Raw genomic sequence first — 26152 nt, forward strand, 5'->3', positions numbered from 1 at the left:
TGACTTTGATTCTCACAACTTATACATCTTACAAACAGTCCTAAACCACTCATACATATACACAACACATTGCACAAGTAGTTCAGTTCATAAACAACCAGTTTTACACTAAGGTGGAGAGCCAGTTTTCCACTTCCATCAGCCCAGGCTGATCTTTGTCAGAAGTATCCACTGCACTACATTCAACAAATTGCACTTTCATTGGCTTCAGATCAGAAAATTCAAAATCCTTGCTCCGCTTGCCGAGATAGCTGTTGTTGTTGCCAGCGGTTCCGTCCAGTTGTTGGAGGGCAGCCGACCGAGTCACCCTCAGAGTGTTCCTTAATGAAAGATAGCAAACCAATGGATATAATCTTAATGCTCGGTTCAGTCAGTATCACAATATCATAAAGCTTTCTGTTTACTAAGCTAAGAAGGTTTTTAATACAATCAATGTAAAGATCTGTATATTTTATTAACATTATCAAATTAAACAGGATAACAAGGTTGTTTACAAAAAAATGCAGAAATTTATAATAGCCCAGATCGAATTACTTGCACATTTTCACTGGTAAACTCTTTGACTTACATTTCTTTCTGTAACTGTTTCTCGATGAATCCTGCTCCTTTGACAAGGTGTTGGTCTTGTTTGTTACAAGCGATCAGGACGGGCGGGGCATTAGCCAGGACCACGGGGTCACTCAGCACAGTGTACAGGAACCTGTCAATCCACGGAGGTCAAGGTTACCAACACAAATATTGCAACATTAAACACTACTAAACTAACATTAATATAGAAGATGTAACAAGTAACACAGGGAAATAATGGAAGTTGAAATTCCAAGTTGACTACATTTACAAAAGTGTGACTTACTCCGCAACTTCTTTGATGTCCTTTTGGAGGGAAGTACTATCTATCACATACACAATACCCCTGTAAATGATTAGATGCCATGGTAAGAAACTTTTCAACAAAACTTGTGATATCAAATTATGCAGTTTATAGTTTTATACATGACCATTACAAAGCATAAACCATTACACAGTTTTATATTTCATTTAAATAATGTTATCATAAGACACATCATTTATGAATAGATAAGAATATACATTCAAGATCAAACACAACAGTTTAAACAAAATGGAACACAAGTCCATATGTTTACATCTTTTTTTCTTTTAAACAGATCTGAGAAGATTTCTTTTCAAAAATAGTTTGTTTCTCACACACTGTATTGAAATGATTTAATCATGAAACAATTACAGGAATGACAGGTAAGTTTGTATAAAGCCTTAATTAAGACAGGATTCTCAAAATACAAAAGCTAACTTTTTTGTGTAACAGTAGTCTTATTCTTTATTGGCATCAGTTTCTTTCATAAGAAATGAAAAAGGGCAAAGCCTGTTATCTTGATATGGCTAGCTTCTAATCAAAATTAATTAAGCAGACTTGATCCTGTGTAAAGTGATGTCTAACACACTCATCTAGCTGTCTTCATTTGATAAGTTACCTAGCGAGTCCTCTGAACTGGTCAAGGACCTGGTGCCGGAGTCTCTCGTGGCCAGGGAGGTCATAGATTTTCAATGACTTGTTCTGAGAAAAATACCAATCACAATAAAAATAAGATACATATAAACAAGCAGTGATACCACTATATTGGTACAGTGTATTATGAACATTATTCTTCCCACTAATTAATCCTGAGAAAGACATTGTATCAGCCTTCTTACTCCCATATCTTGATTAAATCAAAAGACAAAGCAAAAACCTAGTACATATACATGTACTTATTCATCTACACAAATTTTTTCTATTACGGTAATTGTGATTTTTTGGCTTAACAAGAGACCAGGTAGCCGCACTGCTCATCTGTGCAACAGTGGATTTCTTTCAACCAAGTGCATATATATATAACTTTACTATATCTAATAAAATACTTGAGCATGTATAAATGCAATGTGATTTGGTGAAAAACTGTTTATCTCTAAAATGTTCACAAGGTTTCACATACTTTTGATACCATTAAGTACCATTGAGGTAGTCTTAGGTACAATTTATAAATAATATCATTTTCTGGTACATTTACCTTTTTAGGGACAGTGTAGTCGCCACTGTTAGGAGATATTGAGGTTACTGTGTGTAATGGTTTGTCACTCTTGAAAACAAGCTGTAAAATACAAATAATGAAAATTCAAAAAAAAATTTAATTGATTTAAAATTGATTTTAATTTAACATGTGTATAGTTTTTTTATACACAGCTCACATGAGCAACAAAGCCAAGATGTTCTTCATTTTTCAATGTTGTTTTAGTATGATCAGGATGTTATGGCCAAAACACCAAAATACTCTGTAACCCTTCCCAATAATTCAATGTCCAATGACAAGTTCATATAACTGTATTGCTATTCAAGGGAGATTATTTGGCATGACTTAACCCATGAAGTTATGAGATTTTATTGCAAAAAACAAAATCAGGTAATCTGTGACTGAAAAGTTGATTTTAATGGATTTTCAGAGGAAAACCTACAAAATCATTATTTTAAAAAGTCTAAAGTATGTGAAAAATAATGATTATTATTGATTTTTCTACAGAATAATATTATGATATGATCATTAAAATTTAATAAAATATTCACATCAAAAACTTTGGAGTTTTAGAGGCAAATTTTGATCAGGGTTTTACAGTCCAAATAATTTACTGGGTTGCTGAATAAATAATTAACTTAAAATAACCACAACAATCATTATTACAATCTAAGATTTTAAGAAAAAATACTCCTCTGAAATTTTACAATGTATATAAAATTTCAAAACCATCATGTCTGCAAGTGTATTTGATTTTTTTTATAAACTTATAATAACATGGCACTTATACAAAGCACTACATAAAACATCAAAATTTCACAAAACTAACTGGCACTTTAAATCAGGAATAAGGAATCATTCTTTGAGTATTATGAGGTGATAATTTTGGAAGGGCTTTATGATAGATTTGATCACGCCCTGACCGAAATTATCACCTCATAATATTCAAAGAATGATTCCTTATTACTTATATTTATATGATTTTGAGCCATCGTTCGATTGAATATTTAAATATAAAATAGCAAACCCCGCTGGCGCCTCAATTTAGCGTCATTTGTATTATGGGTTATATATTACAAAATTGATACGTACTGTTATTACAGGCAAAGACACTAGAAAATGTAAATATATCAGGATAAAACCCAGTCATTCATTCAACTGAAAGATGACTGAAGATGACTTTGACTGATTGACTGTCACCTTCCAAGACCACTCAGTTAACATTCAGTTGACTAAATGGCCCAGCTTCATACTTAGTTACTTAACTTTATTGATTGGTCCTATATTTTTTGTTTGCCAATACATAGATCATAAACTGTTAACACATACTTTCTATAAAATATATAAATTCTATACCTGAATATCTTGGAAATATGTTTTACCTTATGGAACATGAGAGTTTTTCCAGTGTCACACACTCCAAGCAGAAGGACACCTTGTCTTTTGTTGCCTTTACCCTTTAGAAGAAGCACCACTAAAAATAAAATCAAAAATACAAATATAATGAAACACTTACATTGTAAATACAGCATTAAGATAAAAAATAATTGTGAAAAGTATGCATGATCATTACATTCAATTCATTATTATCATTAGAGAAACAAAACCTATCATTTTTACAACACCAAGAGGGGTTTCATTTATTTGTGTCTCTGCAGTCCATGGAATATTTCAATACCCTGTACATGTATATGCTATATATCTTTTTATAATTGTTTGTTGTGAATATTGCAAAAATAATGTAAATCTGTTTCTGTGGGGTTTTTTTCATGAGAATGATATTATATTGCTATAAACTCTAAAAGTAAACAAAGAACACATAACAGAAATAATTTCAGCATGTCCTTTTTTTTAAAATAAAAATGATTGCTAAAATAAAACAAAAAAGAAATTTCACCAAAATTGCAAGATATTTGGTAATACATATACAAGTGTAGCAGGAGAAGAGGAATGATCAAGTAAATATAATGTTACATAAGGCTGGATCGGGAATCAAACCAGTGACCTCTTCAACTCTAGTCAGTTCTACCACTGAGCTACCTAGGTCAATATCTATGGTCTATGTAGCCCCAATTACATGTAGTTCATTCCTCCCTCCTTAAATAGCCTTAGACCTAAAGACAACACAAGTTCTGTCAGGACTTATTAATCATATCTTTATTGCCTGAGAAAGGAAGGTCCTGGCATCATTTGTAAAATGTAGTAGGAAAGAATATCAGCAAATAAATATGAAAACATATACTGCATACAGGGGAATATTCACCCCCATTTATTTTTTGCCCCTTTTGCTCTCATTGTCAGCGGGCAAAAATAGGACTTGTTGAATTCTGATGCCTCAAATTATCTTGATCTCTGAAACACAACTGTGTATTGGCAAGTTCAAGATGGTGTGAAACTGTTGCAAGTGTAGAAAGGCAAAAATTAAACGATGAGAAAATAACCCTGTGTACAGAAGCTGGACTGGTATTAAATCAAAACATTTTCACATACTTGAACACTTTTATTTCAGGTACATGTACTAAATTTCCATACCATTCAAGAGTCAACATCTTCAAATGCTTGCACCTTATCATTAACAGCTATCAGCAAATTTATTGTATTAATTTGATTAAAAATCTTTACCACTTTAATAATTATCTATTAATTGTCTTAACAATTATACAACAATTTTTATTTTTAAAAATGGTTATTGCAATTCAGTATGAACATATTTTTCAAAGAAGGTTGAAAAACATTTGATTCAAACCCAGGTACATATATGCTAATTATATCCAGATGAGTTTACATAGTTTTGTTTGTCTGCATCCCCCCCCCCCCCCCCCCCAAAAAATAAATGGCCACCACCCTTGCTGATGTATAGATCTAGCTTATACAAACAGCATAAGACATTAGTTTCTTTGGATTTTATTTTTTAATTACTTTAATTGGGAACAGCTAACTTCAATCCTGCAGAAGACATACTTAAAATGAGTTGAATTTATTAGGTAAAATCGACCCAGACTGATACAATGCACATGTGCCAATGCTTGAAAGCAGCCATTGTTGTCATGCAGGTGTCGTGGATTAGCCTCAATTTACTGCTAATCAACCCAATATTTCTTCCTGTCATAAACTTCAAAGGAAATGTATTGGTTATGTTTTTTTTTATTGGGGAATAATTTTAAACATGTAGAATCATTCAGAATATCTTAAACCAATCTCTGTTATACTCGTCGGATGCCGCCATTTTTTTTACCTCAGAGGCGTGTGTAGCACATGATATCTGTCAAACCATATTGCATAACCTGACTGCGTATAATTATATGCTTTAAGTGGATATTATTCTAGGTTTTATTGTAAAATTTGCATCATATCATAACATTAGGGGTATAGGGTATAATGTTATAGGGGTAAAAGAATTAATATATCTAAAACAAAAATTGTTTACTTCCAGAAAAAATCTCTGCAAATAGCAATGAAAATATTTAAGCTCAAGCCATCATTAAAAATATCTGTTTCCCCTTACCCAACTCTAAATTTTGAAGTTGGGTAGGTAGGTAGGTAAATAATTTTTATGTGATAGGGCAAAATATAAAATATATTATATATTAAATGAAAGAGAAATAAATTCTTTAAGTGATTTCAAAACTAAAAAAAGGTGATCAGTTGTAAAACAAATTGTTATACTTGTACTAATGGAATGTAAAACGAATTTAATGTCAAATTCACATGTTTGATTCAATGACTACATGTGCATGAATACATTCATTATCATTTGTATGTTGATGTACAAGTCAATCTATATTTAAATATCATTTTAATAATCATAATGTATTCACTTAAAAGTATCAATTAATTTTTTCAAAATTTGGTTTATAAAATGTCTTAAAGTATATTAAAACAATAATTTGATAAACTTAAGGTAGTGTAATCAATGTAAATATTTGTGAAGTCATATTTAATGATTCTACAATAATAAGGTTACACAAAATCACTACACTTGCAGGGAATGTTCTTCTTTGACAAGAAAATTTTAACCCAAATTTGAAACATAATGCTAGGGAAGAAATAAAATATTTAGATAATAATTTTTTTTTGATTTTAATACCTAATTTCCCTTTAATTATAGTCATAACCAAAACCAGCTCTTTTGTTTCAGTTGATTTGAAATTTGAAGAATTTAAGCAAACTTTTTAAATTTTTCAAAACATTTCACAAGTACCAACCTAAATTTTGGGAGTCAGATCTCAGATTTGTTTCTCCCTAACAGAAATGTAGGAAGAAGTTTACATCAAGGAAACTGTCAATATTTGATACAGCATATTCTACAGGAATGATGATATACACAGATTTAACCTTAATTAATATTGAATTAACCAAGTTAATAAAATAATAAAACAACTTACTAAAGTTTTAAAAACTTATTATCCAATCTTTTAAATTTATTCTATGTATTTATACATTTTATAGATGAAATGTTTATAATTGTATTAGCTAAATGACAAATAAAACCAGCCACTGTACTTCTGTGTATTTTAAGGGTCCAACCTTTTGACCCAATTACAACCGTTGTGTTAAGGATCGATCATTTTAATTTTTAAGATAAATGTAAAAAGACGGTTTTATGATTATTTTGGCATTAATTTGGCAGAGTTGTTAACTAACTACAAGTTACCAACCAATTGTTGTATCAACACTAAAAGAAATAAACATCTTTTGAAATAAATGATTAATTATTAATTAACACGATCGTGAACTCAGAATACAAGACGACTTCAACTCTTTCGGAGGGAATTCCGGCGAAGTTACCGATCATAAAACGAGTATTTCGCCCATGTTGATGATCGAGACTATCAAAATGATTGTAAAACGAAAAAGATGTGGGTCAGCTTCTGAAAACGAATTTGGATAAAATCAGGTTTCTTTAAAAAAAAATCATTTCAATGTGTTAAAAAAAACAAATCAGTTGGCGGGATTTAATTGGGACGGTCACGTTAGTGGAAACATAGATATTTTTAATTTTGGCCTTAGCTCATAAAATTTAGGGTCGGTCAGGGAACCAAAAATGACATTATATATTTATCTTGGCCTAATTTCTGAGTTCCAATGCAGCAGGGAATTTATTTTTGAAAATTACACTTTTCCCTGAAATAATATGCTAGTTTTCAAAAATTTCAACAAAACAAATATGAATACCTAAGAACAAATATTTTGTTCTGAGGGTATTCATATTTATTTTTTGTTAAAAAATTATTAAACATTTAACAAAAATGAATGAGCTTATTTTATTACTGTTAATAGCTTGTTTCAAATAGTGATCGACGACCTTCAGTTTGAGTTTGCTTGCTACAAAATGTATATGTAATTAAACAAGCAATTTCCATATGGACAAATGTGACACGATGTGAAGTCCGTCAACACATCTTGTAATCACACATATTATACACTTACATATAGTTAAAATCACCACAAGTAGGGCTACAGCTATTCCGATTGCTCCATTATCTCCATTCTGAAGCCTGGTTACAAAATCGCTCAGTAAATCTGCCAAATTCATCGTTCACTTTTCTTCAACGTGCGTCAAGGAAGCCGATGACATAGAAACTTCCGGATAACATTAATAGAACTTCTAACCCGATCTAATAGAGATTAGGGGTCGGTTAGGCTAGATAACTTTTTTAAAAAAATTTTTAAAATACTAGTAAACTTACAAGATACTAAAGAAAAAATATGATCCTAAATGAACGCTTTGAAATAATTCATGTACGTAAATGCATTCCATTGTTCGTCAAATTACATCAACTGAGTTGCTTTTTTTATAGGATATTGAACTATACATGTATTTACCACAATGTTTAAAAATATGCTTTTACTGTTCTATTTTGAAAAAAATATATATATCCCTGTTGTGAAATTGTGCAGAAAAAAGTAAAAGGGATAAGATGTTATTACATGTATCTGCTTTTCAATTAGTCTAGAGACATGTTTATTGAATTATAAAATATACATGTACATATACATGTATTCCTGGTAAAAAAAAAAAAAAAAGAAGTTAAATTGCTTTGAATATGTTAAATTTGCTTTGTACAAGAGTTGACTTACGATATTTTTTTTGTTTATTAGTCTCATCTATATTTATTTGCACTCTTGGCTTGCATGTGTACATATGTATCTGTAGCAAATGAATTATCTAACCCAAAGCAAAGTAACTTAAACAGGTGAGATGACCCTATGTTGTTGATATACGATTATCTTTATTGGTCGGCTTAATCTTCAGTAATCAGGGACGTATATAGTACTAAGAGTAATCAGGGACGTATATACTAAGTAAATACGTCCCTGCAGTAATTACATACATGTAATTCTCGTACACGTGTGTACGAGTTGCTTTTTTTCTGTGGTTCATTAAATACGGTCTATCGTTGCAGGAAAAATAGATAATTCACAAATACCTCCTTGAAAGCTCGCTACCTTCATATCACTATAAACCACGAGAGACAGCGTTTTATTGCTTAATAAATGTACATCATTAACAATTACATGTATTTCATCAATTCCCCTTTCAATAGTGTATATTTAAATACTTAAAATGTCATCTGTAAATCAAACGATCTATAGCAAACCAGCAATTCTGACGTCGATACATGAACTTACAAAGGCATACGCTAAATCTCAACGTCCAGAATAATGAGATTCATTGTGTACTAGGCAATTCTACCATGACAGGGTAATTACATGACCCAGCATATACTTCTATAACAATACAGAAAGCTCCAATATATGTATATATGATGTATATTACATCATAAGGCTTCTAATTATCATTCTTTGAGGAGACACGAGTTTATTTGATTTCAGTTGAAGTATAGGGAATCATGTTATGTTCATTCTTCAAGTAGTCACGAAACTGTTGATTTTTAAAACATAATACAAATCAGAACACGCGCTTTCTAACAGAACTGAGGGTATCTGTTATTACATGTATTGTGCTCATGTAGAGGTTCTAAAAAATCTTAATCCCCTGTTTAATATATACATTTTCATACACGATGAGTTTACAATCTGAGCCAGTTAAGTGTCTAGTACATACATGTACAATGTCGTATTTATACCCTTCGATTTAATCTTCAAAATTAATTTTGACCATAGATGTTTAACCCAAAGCTACAGTTTGATTTGCAATTTGTAAGCAATGGATAGACACAAAATTATTACGAAATAAAACATTTATTATGAAAACCACCCGACTGACCGATCGAGATACTATAGCAGTCCTTCGCACGGTTGAAAATGCTTGCTACATGTGAATGATTAAATGCTGCAGCTTTAGGCTATTGATACCTACAACGTAGCGTGTTTTGTTTATCTTCAAAATTAAGATACCGATCGGTATTCGAAGGAAAGTCGAGAATAATCCCATTATAAAATACCCCTCCAGAAAATCTCTATATGTAAATAATAACAATATGTATCATCTTGTTCAATCTACGTCATCAAAGTTTCATGAATTTTATTTTGTATCCTTCACGTGAATTTATTTATCTGAATACGTTGGCAAAAATGTTGAACCACATATTAAAATCAATGTACACTATATTCTTCATATGTAGGCCAGGACCATGCTGACTGGTCTACCTATAGATTTTGATTTTTAACTGTTATCAACACCCAATCATTATTGAATTGCCTATTTGACTAAAATTAAAAAAATGCACAGAGTAACTGATACATGTATTGACTAAAATAATTCTTAGAATTACCAACAGAGCGAATTTCAATTTTTGAGCAAGCATGAAGTCAAATACTAGTACCTGGAGAATACTTTTTTTTATAATGAATGCTTAAAAACTGGATTCGATCTTTAGGCTGGAATGCAAAACCCAGATTAGAGTTCGCAAAAATTTTCATATAAAATATGATCGTCAGTTATAGTTTTATATTCTAAACATGTAATTTTAGAGTTAACAAAAAAGATTTGGTTCTGTTAAATGCACCATAAAAAAACACAGCTTAATTATTATGATAAGATATATACTTCATGTAGGTATTTGATTTTTTTTTTATTTTGTACTCATTTTTCCTTTGTAAAATATGATCAAATTTAAGCGCATAGCAATGCATGATATTTCATAACACGTCACAATAACTTATGAAGGTCAGTTGTGAAAGTTTCAATTCAATTGAAGAAATTTTGACCGTTTTATCGCCGAATTTTATGTGCAAGCAGGAACATCTCCGATGGAGACCAAAAGGTTCTTTGGCAGTGGCGTCGGAAGCAGATTGAAAGGAGGAGAAGGGGGGGGGGGCTAGACTATTCATCAGAAATCTTGACAACCCAAAAAAAAAACTAATCTCCAAAATCAGGAAAATCCTAATCTGTCGCGTGTGTGTGGGGGGGGGGGGGGGGGGGTAGTATACCTATGACTCCAATTTTCAATATCACAATATATAAATTTAAGAACAATTATGTTTGATGTGAGAAAAAATTGGGGGCTGGCCCCTTCCTGATGCTATGTTTTTAATGGTTAGATCTTACTTTTGCAAAAAAGTGGGGGGGGGGGGTGGTAAGCCCCCTTAGACCCCCCCCCCCCCCCGCGGTTCCGACGCCTATGTTTGCTGTTACTTAAGATGGCCTGCATGTGACTTTTATTTATAATAAAAAGGTTTACAATTAGAATCAGAGGTTTAAAGATGGAAAAAACTGCTATTTTGAGCACCTCATTCCCATTTAACCGGGAATTTGCATTTATGGATTTCGCTTTATTTTTTCATCTAAAGTCGAAACTGTGTGAACAGAGATTTTCGGTTGTTTGACATCCCCTGACGTCGCAGAAGTATGAAATGGTGCTCCGTAATTAAATCTAAACATGCAAAGTAAAAATTGCGATATATTTTGAAAAAATTATTAAAATAATACAATTTTTTGAACACTTATTTTCAATTAATAGTGATTTAATAAAACATACGTAATCCTACAAAGTACAAAGTAATTTTGTCGTAAATCACTTTGTCCGCACAGCCCTCGTATGCCGCTCGTTTTAGCCCAGCAACTTGCAATTTGATCCACATGTTAAGATGTCCTATATATACTTTTTATCATTGTCTAAAAAGTGTAGGAGGAGCAGTTTGTTGAGAGTTCTTTATCATGTGTACATTTTAAGAAATATGCCAAATGTCGGACCCTGTTGTTATACGTGGTCTTTTAATTAGAAAGTATGTTAAGCAACTGAAACGTTCTCATATGCACGATGATTGTCAAGGGTCTGTAGGATTACTGTCTTCCAAAATATATGCTTATATTTCACTGCATTAAAGCGTTCCGTACATGAATGTACAAATGTACACCATCGGGGGCATCCTGAATAGTACTTATCCTAATCTATCCCAAGCAATGGTTTTACCATACACTGTAGATAAGACTTCTGCACTAACTCACATAGTCTGCGACAAAATGTTGCGACTTGTTTTTCTCTGTGTAATTTCTATCACCGAACTGTTGGCTGAAAACGTAAGATGTGGGAATCTTCAACCTGGTAAGCCATCAAATGTTAATTGTATGGATGTAATACTGCCAGATGCTATTGATGACCATTTGTACCTATTTCTTAACCCGAGATAGACATTGACCTCTCCTGAATGTACTAGTAAATGTCCATCAACTAGACCAAAAGTGGGGGGGGGTGTATCCAGTGCATATATATGTATAAGTGTAAATTAAGAATTATGAATTAATCAAAATGTGTAATTCATAATAGACATTCTTCAGACAACAAAAATCTAAATAACTTCAAAAGATAATATCATTATTAATTAAGCACTAATTAAGTTAGTGTTTGTATAACATATACACATGTATATAAAGAGATTCAATCTAGGTTATAGTTTATGAAACACTACGTATGTAATACCAATTGCTTCCAACGTCATTAGACTAAGATCTTTTTTTTCTGATGAAGGCAACTGCTGTGCTTATGGAAAGGAATATGAAGTTGGGGAATTCGTTCTGGGATTTCCAGACAACACTGGTAGTTGTCAAAGACTGGTTTGTATCTTCGGGCACCTGATTCAGGTTGAAAGATTTCCATGCATTCAAGGCCAGTATCCAGAAAATGACAAAATGAGCATGGAAAAAGTCATTCAACGCCGATCCATCCTTACCACCATTCCACCAACTTTTACAACACATGATTTTAAGACAACAGATTTTACGACAATCCCCTCTAACATGTGTCAATATAACGGAAGGTGGTATATGCCAGGAACATTGATCGAAAAAGGTCAAAGTGGAAACTGGTGTTATTCTACATACTGCTCACATGACGGCCATTTGCTTCATGGTGACAACTTCCATTGTATGACAACCATCCCTGTTTTTACCACTGTTCCTACCACTCTTCCCACCACTACCACCCCTCCCACCACTACCACCCCCACGCCCACATCAACACAGTTCTTCATCACTCCCATGCATTGCTTTTTCAAAGACCCAACCACCGGAGAAACGGTTGTCTGGCGAGGTGGAACCGAGGGCAATTTGAGTGATGGTACCGCGTGCAGATGTGAATACTGGGGTCGACTGTCTTGTCCTGAAAACAATGTCGGCAAATGAATATCTAGGTGTCTCCATCTGATTGTACTTCAATAAAGTTTTATTTCAAGTATTTTTTTTCACAGTTTACCCCCGACTTCCGCAACAAAAACAAGTCCAATATTTAAAAATAAAAACAAAACAAACAGTAAACAGCACAAATGTCAAGAATCACGCGAATCAGTGATCCACAGTCATTGTGTCATTTGTGTTAGTTGTTCAAATCAGTGATCCACAGTCATTGTGTCATTTGTGTTAGTTGTTCAAATCAGTGATCCACTGTCATTGTGTCATTTGTGTTAGTTGTTCAAATCAGTGATCCACTGTCATTGTGTCATTTGTGTTCGTTGTTCAAATCAGTGATCCACAGTCATTGTGTCATTTGTGTAAGTTGTTCAAATCAGTGATCCACAGTCATTGTGTCATTTGTGTTAGTTGTTCAAATCAGTGATCCACAGTAATTGTGTCATTTGTGTTCGTTGTTCAAATCATTGATCCACTGGCATTGTGTCATTTGTGTTAGTTGTTAAAATCAGTGATCCACTGTCATTGTGTCATTTGTGTTAGTTGTTCAAATCAGTGATCCACGGTCATTATGTCATTTGTGTTAGTTGTTCAAATAAGTGATCCACTGTCATTGTGTCATTTGTGTAAGTTGTTCAAATCAGTGATCCACTGTCATTGTGTCATTTGTGTAAGTTCTTCAAATCAGTGATCCACAGTCATTGTGTCATTTGTGTTAGTTGTTCAAATCAGTGATCCACAGTCATTGTGTCATTTGTGTTAGTTGTTCAAATCAGTGATCCACAGTAATTGTGTCATTTGTGTTCGTTGTTCAAATCATTGATCCACTGGCATTGTGTCATTTGTGTTAGTTGTTCAAATCAGTGATCCACAGTCATTGTGTCATTTGTGTTAGTTGTTCAAATCAGTGATCCACGGTCATTATGTCATTTTTATTAGTTGTTCAAGACGGACCAATCCAAGTTTTCTAGAGTTCGTGAAAAAAATCTTTTGTATAATCAGGTGAATGAATGAATCAGAGCCATCATATTATTCAATTGAAAAATCAACATAAATAAAATGAGATTTCAACAAATTTCAAAAGAGGAAATCTGGGAAGGGAAATATTTTCAAGCTGTATAGTATTGGGTTGTGGTGGGTGGTTGTATTAGTTAATATTATATTGATGATTTGTGTGAAAATGGTTTTTTTTACCTAACGACCCAATCTATTTTGAAAAAGTGTTGCAAAAAAATATATGGCTTAAAAGATGTACCAAAGAAACACAAACAACTCATTATCATCCTATGATCTATCATGGTCACCTATTAGTGACCCTTGCTCCCAAGTAAACCGCCTGGAACTCATGAGGCATCATTTTGTTTTATAACAAATACAAATATGTGATTACTTTGTTTATCATATTCTGAAAAAAAATTCGATGTTTTGCTTAGTTAAAAAAAAAATACAACATATACATTAACAACGGCATGGACAACTTGAAGAACCCTTTCATAAACGGACCATCAGCTTAGAACGGACCGATAAGATAAATCATTAAAATTGGCCACTGATATGGTTCAATTACTTCCGATCGCAAACTAATGGTATCTTGACACAGAAAGCTCAATACAGTCAAAATTACATGTGCTTCTCGAGCGATTGGACCTAGATTCGTCGGAGTAGAAATTATAATACAGCGCTTCTAATTGAGTAGATTTGTGATAATGTCAGAGTATTAATGAGCTTGCAACACTGTTGAGAAAACAAGAAAAGCCTGCCCCAGGATAACTGCATCTAAGAAAGACGTATCGAAGCGAACATTTTCATTTAAGATGTTTAAAATGTTGCCATTCAATTTACAAGGAAATTGTTGTCGTTAGCAAAAACAAACGTTCACACGGTGAGTAAAAATTTTTCCTGTCAGTTTTGCTAGAATTAACTTTTGTTTTGCCCGCAAAGTAGATAAAATGTCACATCCTACCAATAATTTCGGGGGGAAAATGTATGAAAAGAAGACAAATATTGGAATGAATAGAATTAAAATACTGTTTGGTACAAAAATAAGATGTGGGGATAAATAATATATCAACTTCTTTTTTGCAGATATCAAATCTTACTTTTACAAACTGTTTATAGATTTGTAAACTTAAAATTTAAACTCATTCAATCATACTTTTTTTAATACATGTACCTTTAACTTTTCAAAATCCTTTTTGAAAAACCCTTGAAAAATTGATATCATGAATGCCTTTGTAATGTTAATGTAGTTGTACAGTGTACATGTATATAAGTAAAAATGAGAAAGAATAAATAGACTTTAACTTCGTTATCTCGAACTAGATGCTATCCGAGTATTGGAGATATCGAGGGTAAAATACTTAAAAAATAAGTGGTTGGGACTTACAAAGGACTTCGACATATCCATTGTATTCCAGATGTCAGTGTTCGAGATATCGAAGTTTAATTGTAAATGTTTTGTGATCACAAAGGAATTTTTTTCTTCAGAAATCAGTCCAACCAATTCACGAACATGGTGCAAACACAGCTCACAAATTTTACTTCGCAGAACACCAGTTTTCAAAATGTGTCTCGTTCAAGACCCCCGAGGCCACAGCGTTTGGAGGATCATCCTGAATATGAGTTTATGAAAATTTCACTAGGATATATATCTGTGGTTGGTTCCTGTGTAATTTTTTCAATAAATATTTTCATGATTACGGTATTTTTTCGTGCGGGGCTTCGCAAGCCTGTCCACAAGATTCTGATATCAATTGCGCTGATAGAGAACTTAAGTATTATTGTAAATCTGATTCCTTCCATCTACTTTTATACACTGGGACATGGAGAAGAATACACACACTTTGACTGGTGTTTGCCGCAAGTGTTGCTTTCAAGGACCATCCCTGGACTTTGTCGAGCATGGTCATTGAACTTGATGGTTCTCCTCGCTTTACAGGGGCTGCTAGTATTAGTGCGACCTTATCACGTTAATTCTTATTTCACACCAAAGAAAACCGTTGCTATGATTTTTGTTGTTGGGATTGTCGCTTGTGGGGCAAATGTTCCAATGATATTAAAACTAGATAAACACTCAAAGTATACTGTCCAATCTTTCATTCTGCCAAATATAACCATCTTAGGTTGCCTGCGGGAGCGCACTAAGATATTAGGTGTTCAGATTTCCGACATTTTGTTTGTTTTGTTTTCCAAAGTAATACCGATTGCCACACTAGTTTTCCTTGATATTTGTTTATTGGTGAAACTACATAGAATAACGCGTAGAAGATCGACCAAACTCGGAATGCAAAAACAGCAGATATGTCGACATAATAGTCAATCCAACAGACTTACTTCAATCATATCGATCATTGTCTCGTGTATTCTGTTAGTCGACGTACCAGGGCTAGTACTTCATACTTACATTTTGTACTCGGGGAACATTTCTTGTCGAATGTGCCAACTTGACAAACTGTTCAGTGTTATATACGTTTTGGAGCTAATGGCGTTTTCATCTAGCTTTACCATATTTTCTTGTATGAGCAGAAGTTTCCGTATGTCTATTTCTCGGTGTCTTACTCCTTAAAGTAGACTCAAGGAACGATCTTCGAACTCTTTGTCAATTAAGACTTTGTCAGTAAATAACAAATCATGAACAGAGTATATATCATAAAACTTGTAAAAGTCGTCATATGGCATTTTGAGTGGATCTTTTAAATTTTTTATTTCAAATTGAAAGTTTTATGCATCACGTAACATCCTAAAGGGAAAAGAAGTAGCAATATACCTACTATTTTCTTAGTATATACGTCAAATAGGATTTATTTTTAGATAAAGGAATTTATGTTAAACCTAAAGCTAGATATGTTATTTGTTAAACCTTTAGCTAGATATATTATTTTTGCATTTTTATGTCCACTCTCTTTTCAATATACTCGATTGCTTAATTCTTATGATAATTATTATTTTTTTTCAATATATCCACCAATTTAAAATTTCTTTAAGCTTAATCTAAGTCTCTTATAAAAGTGGCTTTTTTTATGCACCATTTTGTTCCATTGTATTAAAAAATTTATCATGTGTACTAGTGCTAGCATTTTTGTGGCAGGAGACCCCTTTTGTTTTATCTTCTTCTGTAATTTGTTTTTCTAGTCAACTGCTTGTGGGTTTTCCAGCCACTTTTGATGTAGTTAATAATATTCTATATTTTTGTGTCCTTTTTGTGAATGACAATATTTTTACACGTACGAGATTTTACTATCTTTTTTACGTTAACGAGAAAAAAGGACACAAACGAGCTTCCATGTTCCTTTGACGGTTAAAAAATAAAATGTTTTATCCTACAATCGCCCTTTTATTGGCTGAACAAAGGTAATCAATTCAAGAGCTTTACCCCATCAGTGCCGAAGTATTAGTATTTATAACGTTCAGTATGATGTCATCTTGATTTCACCGTTCACGCAAAGGCACCATAGTTGAATTTCTACTGCAGATTTGAAGACTTTAATAATGTATTCTTATCGATCGAGAATCCTTTAAACCAACTGCTCACCGTTTTGTAACATGCACAATCTGAATAATGTTTCAATTCCAGTTTTCAAATGTTTAATTAACTTGTTTTATTTTTTTTTATTATCATGTTGTAATCAAGTAACATTGTTTGTTTGCCACGTACACCAGACGAATTTTTTATTGTCCTGATTTTTACATGTTTTAGGTATCAATGATTCTTCTTTACTATCATACAAATAAAACTATCCTTCTATGTTTCTATGAGCTATTAAAGAATTAAGCTGAGATTTAGACTACAAGCAATCTAAAAGGAAATGTGTGATAAAAGATAAAGTTTGTTTTATTACTATCCCTTAATGATAAAGGAAAAGTCATTGTGATTATCCATAAGGGAGTAGAAAATAAAAAGTTTATCAGATTTAATAACGATAATCATTTTTATAGGACTGCAGACTTACAAGCAATTTATTGCAGCTTATTATCAAATTGTGACCATATATCCATTTATGGTGTTTTCCCCTGGAAGCAGAGTCTGTTGTATATGCATAAATATTAGCCAGCTAATTGCTGTAGAGATCCCACAAACTAAGTTTTTTCTTCTTCCAAAAACACTGTTCGTAAAATACACTTTGAATTATTAAAATAAACATTCATATTTTGCTGCACAACTATTATATTATGTATAGAAATATATTCAACTCAACTTATTTTGCCGTTTACGTACTAGCATCGTAAAGGGGCATGGTCACGATTTTGGTCAAAAATTATTTTTTCGATTTTAATGTTTACAATGCTTTAGTAAGGCATTTTTAATAGGCAACCAAAATTTGAGTGTCATTTGATGAGTTATAAGCGAGTTACAGAGCTTACAATTCTTCGCTATGTAAACAAAGCGTTTGTTTACATTTCGAAAGTTGAAGTGAAAATTCCAGTTTTAGACCTAAAATAAATGTGATAATCGTTAGGAACTGTTTATTTATGCTTTAAATGAATAATAAGATAGACAAACCAGCTTTAAAAAGATTTTTTACTGGTATGTTGAACCTATGTAAACAAAAACAAGGCACGAGCCTTGTTTACATGACGAAAAATTATGAGCCCTGTATCTTGCTTAAAACTCAACGACTGGCACCCAAATTTCATTTGATAATTAGAAATGCATTCCCAAAGCATTGCAAATAATAAAAACAGATAAATAAAATTTGACCAAAATCGTGACCATGCCCCTTTAATTGGAAATTTTGTTTATCTGTTAAAATCTTGTACACAGATTCAGTTATCCTGATAAGTTTTGAGTCGTTGTAAGTTTTGAATGAACTGTAAGGCAGTAAATTCAACATTTATTCTTTTTGTTTCTCTTTCACATGTGCCGACATTTGTGTGTTCGATTTTGTTATTTTTCATTTGTTTGGGGGTTTTTTTGTTTTGTTTTTGTTTTGTTTTTTTTTTTTGTTTTTGCACCTATGCTGAACCGATTTTGATGAAAAAAATGTATCTTTTGTATTTTGTAAAAAAAAAGTGTTTAAAATATGTTTATGACAAATAAACTTTATATGGTTAAAGTATTCACGTATGTTTGGTCTCATTTTCTTTGTCCTACATGTATGTAGTTAGATATTTGAAGAAAATACACCATATACGAGGGTTGGCCTAAAATAGCGTAGACAAGTGGCGTTGCGTTATTCAGTTAATCGAAGACACAGGATGATGAAAATTGTGTCACAAAGGGTTCAAGTATTTGCACTCAAATTATATTTCGAAATCAAATATTGTTTGAGATTAAATGTCTAATGAAAGCATGCTAGATCATAAATTCGACAATTTGGCGCAATGTCAAAAAAAAAAAGAGTTAAAATCAACATAATGAAATGAAAATTGCAAGTAAAAGTACTTTTTTCAAATGAAAAAATTCAAATAAACAACAGGCCAATTGGCCTTAACGGTCACCTGAGTAGCATACGTGTATAACCCATACACAAACTTGTCGAGCAGTCTCATATATGCATTTAATTGATTAGAAGATTTTTTAAGATTTAAAACATTTTTACTATATGGCCATATTGGCCCCACCCTAGAGCCATGTCAAAGTGCAAAGTTGCGAAGGCGAAGAAGCGATACTACTATCGCTCCTTCGTCATCGCAACTTTGCACTCTCGCCTTCGCATCTTAGCGCTTTCGCCTTCGCTTTTTTATAATTGTGGAGCTCTCTATCGTTAAAGACAATTTTAGCTGTATAAAAGGACATCTGAGGCAGACGATGAACTTTTTAGAATTTATTTTCAACGGCCTGCGCAGATCAATTACTCGGGGGGGGGGGGGGGGTCGATGGATAATTATATTGTATATAATATTCCACATAAAATGTAATGTCCGCCATAATGTATACATATGCTCAACCAGAATCAAGTCACTTACCAGCTGTCTGTTTACCGTGGATCAAACACAGTGACATAATTTCATTTTTTATTAGCGACATTCCTTGCTCATGCATGGATCTAGAGGGGGAGAGGGGACACCCCCCCCCCGGAAAATTCAATATTAATTACTTCACAAAGTAAAGGGGAGAGGGGGTCCGGATCCCATCTCCTTGGGAAATATAATTTTATTAATTATATTAATGAAATTTCCAAAATATGACTCGGACCCCTCCCCCCTCCCCGACAAATACAATTATCCCTCGAACCTCGAACCCCTCCCCCCCCCCCCCCCCCCCCGGCCGAGAAAAAAGTTATGGATCTGTTCGTCTCCTGCCTCAGATGACATTTTATACAGCTAAAATTGTCTCCAAACAATAGAGAGCTCTACAATTATAGAAAGGCGAATGTGAGTGTGCGAAGTTGCGAAGGCGAAGGAGCGATAGTAGTATCACTTCTTCGCCTTCGCAACTTCGCACTTTCGTCTTCGCATCTTTGCGCTTCGTCGTCGCATCTTCGCACTTTCGCTCCTTCGCCGTCGCACCTTCGCACTTTCGCCTTCGCAACTTCGCACCCTCGTGTCTTCGCCCTATAGGCGAAAGTGCGACGGTCGAAGTGGCCCCATCGGAACACCATAGTTTTGTCTATGCTATTTTGGGACAACCCTCGTATCTTATTATTCTAAAAAGGATTAGCCTTAAACACAAGTTCTATTCAAGTGCTATTTCTAGCAATTTCGTACAAAAGCTAACAACTGTTAGACAATAAAAAGTTCTTTTAATTCTTGTAAAAATAAAGAGAAAAAAAATAAGTGTAGCATTGTATCAAAAATCTATACTTAATTAATTCTTATAGGTATTTGAACAATCGAAAATACTTGATCCTTACAATATCTAAGCTCAGTTTTTTTCTTCAAAATTTGGTTTCACTTTTACTATTTTGATAAATAAATTTAAATGGTACGGATGTTCAACCAAAATATGTTTGTCAAAAGTTGATTGACAAGCTACAGTGCTAAACGAAAATTCATTTCATATGTTTTTCCCTTGTCTTTTTGTGGCTGTCAAGAAAATGCATGAATGAATGCAGCAATTTATAGAAGTGAATCAAATGAAAGGAGTGCTTTATAAAACACAAGGTTTATCTTCTATCTTGGGGTATTAAGGGGAATCAAATGGTTTTTTTTTTAGATGTACACATGTTGTTTTGATGAAAATAGTCAAGGGATTGTTGGTCATTGTAACTTAAAGGCATGTCCTAGGCAGCAACGTTTGGTAAACCTGTACTTGTATTTTAAGCTTTACCTACTGGTAGGGCATCGTAGGATAATTTATAAGGCATTGCGAGGTGTTACTAGATCGTTCATGTACATGTTTTTAAGAGTATTAATACATGAAATAAAGTTTCACTGTACCAGATAAGAAGTGCTGTATACACAAAAAGGAAAATGTAGTTGCTAAGCGATGCAGTTTATGTCATATTTGGATAATTCAAATCTTCCGAGTTGTTCTTTACGCACTTTGAAAATAATTTTTTTTTCAAAGTGCGATGACTTGGTCCCAATATTTACGCACTTTGAAGTGCATAATTTTTAAAAGTAACACAGCTGTCCCTATGTTATCGTTGAATTATAGAAAAATATACCATGATTTTGATATATTTTAAATGAGAGTGAAAAGAGTGGAACATCTTGTGTGAACAGCTTTAAACGCTTTATATTTTAATTAGATATTTATTTATTTTAATTAGACTATATAACTCAACTTATACTTAAGGATCTCATATTTTTGAAAAATTATTTCAAGTATGAAAAATGTTTTCTTTCAAATCCTGTCCTCAAATGAATATACTAGGAACAGCTGAATAATCAAAGGCCGGAACGGCCACAAAGGCGTCGAGCTGACATTTTCTTTTATACAGATTGATAAAATGATATCAATAATTTGAATTTTTGTACTAATAGTCGTATATCAAATAATACATATTAGAATAAAAAAAGTAAATGAATTATGTTTTGCGTTCTTTAAAAACAAAAATCACTATATTTCCATATATAATAGGTTGTGATGCGTTTATTATACAATAACTCATCATAGTTACAAAAATCAAAGAAATTTCAAAGTTAAAAAAAAATTATATTTTCTTTCTGCTTTAAACAGTCTTTGAACAATTTTCAAGGTGAATAAATTGATTACAGTGTGTCTCTAATTATAATAAAAAAACATACCTTTATTTATTCCAATTCCCGTTTGAAACAAGATTACCTATGGTATGGTTGTTTACAAACAAATCCACAACACGTGCTATTTTTTGCTCGACCAAACCGACTATAGGAATGAGAGTACCAAACCCCCGGATGTTTACATCAGAGAAAAGTTATAGAACGTTGTAATAAGGAATGAATGGGTAGGCGTTAGGCGATTGGCTGAATTCAGGTATGTGACAATTGTCATTTTGTAGTAAAATTATTAGTTTTTAAAATAAATGATGGAATGGGGGAATATTTTAAAGAATATAGCAACACTAGGAAAAATTGTAGGGGTGGGGGTTGATTTTTTATGTAGAGTGACATTTACTGCCGATCGCTGTAAGTTGTAAACAACTGCAAATTTGACCTATAAACGCCACGGGACCCTATATTTTTTTTGTCATTTCCTGAAAGGTCTTGAATTGAAGTTTCAAATGATACCAAAGATTTGACTGAAACTATTATAGTAAAGTACTGAGAGGTCATAACATTTGTATGGAGTTCTATGGGAAAATAATTGGTAGGCTTTTCCCTGCATTATCGTGTATATTTATTGCAACAAAATCACTAGATACGTTTATCGTTTACATTCATTTTGGAGGCCGTGCCCGATTAAAAAATAAATTTACATATCAAATTTTATTTCTATCGGGCACGGTCTCCAGTTACAATGTAATCGATAAACTAAAATAATATTTAGTGAATGTTTACACCTTTTGTATTCATCCGCCATTCTTGAATAGGCAAATTTATACTTATGCAAAGAGTTATTAATAACCAGGGAGGCAAAGTTGGATTTTTTGTACACAATGTAGTTGAATAAATGGAATAAAAATCTTGTATTACGTTTAATACTTTAAGGAACTTATTTTTTGTGCCCATTTAAAAGGCGGTGCATGAATTTTTGGACGATTGCCAATCCAGACGATCGCTAGAAGGCTGTCGAGCATTAGCTCGACGCCTTAAAAAATGAAATGCATCTTCAATTGCTCCAGTGTTACAACAATTACAAATTCTTTCATGCATTAGAATAGATAAAGCATCTACCTTTATCTATGGCAAGATTGTATGAATTTGATTGTAAACTACAAAAATCTGGCGTCCCAGCTTTCTTTTAAATGCATTGGCAACAAAGTTTTATACACATATCGGCAGCTAAATAATATTTTTCTAAATCATAGAGACCGATTTCACTGAAGAAATTTTTAGACCCCTGTAAGCAAATCTTTCGTTTAAAAAATAATTATTCGACTACCCCTTTTAAACTGTTTTGCTACGGTATTAATTGTTTCAGTGTTTAAGTATGAACTTGTTATAAACATGTTATTCATGTTGTATTCAGTGCAGTTATATATGAGAAGTCATGTACATGTAGAACGTTCGTTAAGAGTTCACTAAGAATGGTAATTATGTGCGCGATGGGTTTTCATACGTACTCGAATGGGTTTCGGGTCACGTGGTCAGGTAATATAAATAGTAGGACCATGCGGTGGCGTGGCACTCTAAGCTCGCTCGCTAGTAGCGATTTAAGTTAAAATGGCTGCAGATGATATGGAAAGTGTTGATTTTTGGCTGACAGATGGTTGTTTAATATGTGTTTTTGTGTAAATATAAAATAACGCTAGCGAGGAGCGTACCCATGTAGTACTTGTTGGTTTTATTCATTTAGCACTTTATTGTTTTATATTCGGACGAACATAGTGAGGGAGAATATAATGTCCCTTTACAAGTACAAGAGTTAAATATTTTTACGTTAATGTATGCTGATGACATGGTGTGTTTTGCCAAATCTGTACATGAACTTCAACTAATGTTGAACACGTTGTATGATTACACTGCAAAATGGGACTTGGCTATTAATACAGATAAAACAAAAATTGTAGTATTTGGAAATGGAGGTAAAATCCATGAAAACGAAAAATGGCATATACATACTGACCAAATAGAAGTGGTAGATAAGTTTATGTATTTTGGTGTTTTATTGAACTATAATGGAAAGTTTAATGTATCACAAAACAATTAGCCAGTCAAGGTAGAAAAGCAATGTTTTGTCTATGATCTAAGGTTAGTCAATTGAATTTAATTGTTGAAACTATGTTCTCTCTTTTTGACACTTATGTAAGTATCATATTGAATTACGGATGTGAAGTCTGATGAAACCACAGTGCGTGTGACATTCAGAAAATACATTTGAAACTGGCAGGTTGCCTTTGAAGATTGTACGCTATTTTCGGTTTTTAAATTTTGGTTTAAATTATTACAAAGTAAAAAAAATGAGGTCATGGTATGACAAAATGTTAGAAGAGTGTGAACACAAATTGAAAAATGTATCAAACTGGGTGTCAAATATCAAAGACAAATTGTTTGAAATTGGTTTAGGCTACATCTGGGCTGACCAACACAAAATATGTTATAAAAGCCATTTTTTACTTATTAAGCAAAGAATAATTGATACTTTTGTACAAAATCTTTTCGCAGATATAAATAATTCATCTAGATGTATGCTATTTAGAAATATTATTGACCATTTTTTCCCTACAATATTATTTGGTGAAACCCATTCCTTGTATTTACAAAAAAACAACTCAGTAAAATCAGAATGTCATCACATCCATGGAAAGTGGACGTCACAGAAATATTTTGCGAAATAACAGAATATGTGAATTTTGTAGATCCGAAATTGAGGATGAATATCACTTTGTCTTAATATGTCCACGATACCAGCGATTAAGAGCCAAATACATTAAAAAATACTATTGGAAAAAACCATCAATGTATTAATTTATACAGCTATTATGTGTAAACAATGTTAGAGAAATCTGTAACTTAGGGAAATTCTTGCATCATGCCTTCAAACTACATGTTGACTGATATACTATTTTTAAAACAATTGTTGTAATTAAATCGACGTGTTGAATTGTACATTCTTCAATGCTATTATCACTGTACTAAATATTCATTGCTATTACCATTCTGTTAGTAAATCCATGCAATGTGCTGCACATATTCTGTTTAAAAAATTTCATATGCTTTAAGATGTATGCCTTACGCAATAAAGAGAGTTACAGAAAGTTGAATGTTCGTAGTTGAAATTTGTATTGATTTTCACATGTTGATCGAACCAAATGATATATCCTTATTACCATACAAATGAAACCTATCTTTCTATAGTATTTCAAAAAGAAATAAGCTGTGATCGAGACGATAAGCATTATGTACAAATTAATCTGTGATGAATGATAAGGTCTGTTTCATTGATTATCTCTTAATCAAAGAAAGGTTACAGAAAACTTCAAGAGCTTTTATTAAGAATAATGATTTAATTGCATAAATTCTTGTCGGCAATCGTTTCCAGTTCACCGGAAGGTAAGACAGCCTTGACCATGCTCGTTTAAATTTCTCAGAAGTATGCATATCAATTATGTTATCTAGTTTAAAATATTCCAGTATGCATATCAATTATGTTATCTAGTTTAAAATATTCCAGTATGCATCACAATTATGTTATCTAGTTTAAAATATTCCAGTATGCATCACAATTATGTTATCTAGTTTAAAATATTCCAGTATGCATATCAATTATGTTATCTAGTTTAAAATATTCCAGTATGCATAACAATTATGTTATCTAGTTTAAAATATTCCAGTATGCATATCAATTATGTTATCTAGTTTAAAATATTCCAGTATGCATATCAATTATGTTATCTAGTTTAAAATATTCCAGTATGCATATCAATTATGTTATCTAGTTTAAAATATTCCAGTATGCATAACAATTATGTTATCTAGTTTAAAATATTCCAGTATGCATATCAATTATGTTATCTAGTTTAAAATATTCCAGAGATCCCACTTTTCGTAAGCTTCTCAAAACTGTCATTCGTTAATTATGACTAGTGTTACATGTTTATTGAAATATACCTTCATACCCACAGGAAACACCATAGAAGGCATTTTATTGTTTAATTGAAGGGATACGTAGCAAAGTTTACCTTCCCCCAGCAGATACCCGGTACTTACATGTAATTGTAAATGTAGTACCCAAGAATTATTTACAAAACGTACTTAACATCGATGGCGTTCTAAATTTTGGGTTGAATTCATCGACATAGAACCAAGTTTAACAATTCTTTTCAAAACACATTTTGTTTTTTCATAGTTTTTATTAATTTTGTTGGGTTTATTTTTGGAGTGGATCGATTTACCTGTCTACCATGCTCTTACATATGGAAAACGTCTACAAGTCATGCTTCGATTCATGACAATTCAAAAGATCTCAGGAGGGTTAGGTTTCTAATGGGCCTTAATAGCTTAAATCTCAAGGCTACGGTGTTCTATC

At 32.6% G+C, this 26152-nt stretch overlaps 1 protein-coding gene and 2 long non-coding RNA genes across 3 annotated transcripts; 2 read left to right on the forward strand and 1 right to left on the reverse strand.

Moving 5' to 3' along the window:
• Window positions 1-6: 6 nt before the first annotated feature.
• Window positions 7-7659, reverse strand: LOC105329775 (signal recognition particle receptor subunit beta). The gene is made up of 7 exons (XM_011431193.4): window positions 7497-7659; window positions 3449-3540; window positions 2067-2147; window positions 1491-1573; window positions 854-913; window positions 569-700; window positions 7-320 (listed from the first exon to the last, which is right to left on the reverse strand). Exons 1-7 carry the CDS (start codon window positions 7600-7602, stop codon window positions 104-106), a joined length of 771 nt encoding a protein of 256 aa, XP_011429495.3. The 5' UTR covers window positions 7603-7659; the 3' UTR covers window positions 7-103.
• Window positions 7660-11437: 3778 nt separating this feature from the next.
• On the forward strand, window positions 11438-12707 carry LOC105329776 (uncharacterized). The gene is made up of 2 exons (XR_010711587.1): window positions 11438-11578; window positions 12002-12707. It is a non-coding gene; the product is annotated as an uncharacterized lncRNA (long non-coding RNA).
• Window positions 12708-14210: 1503 nt separating this feature from the next.
• Window positions 14211-17377, forward strand: LOC136274000 (uncharacterized). Its single transcript, XR_010712250.1, has 2 exons — window positions 14211-14539; window positions 15145-17377. It is a non-coding gene; the product is annotated as an uncharacterized lncRNA (long non-coding RNA).
• The last annotated feature ends 8775 nt before the right edge of the window (window positions 17378-26152 follow it).

The sequence above is a fragment of the Magallana gigas genome, chromosome 3 (assembly GCF_963853765.1).
Source record: "Magallana gigas chromosome 3, xbMagGiga1.1, whole genome shotgun sequence".
NCBI lineage: Eukaryota > Metazoa > Mollusca > Bivalvia > Ostreida > Ostreidae > Magallana > Magallana gigas.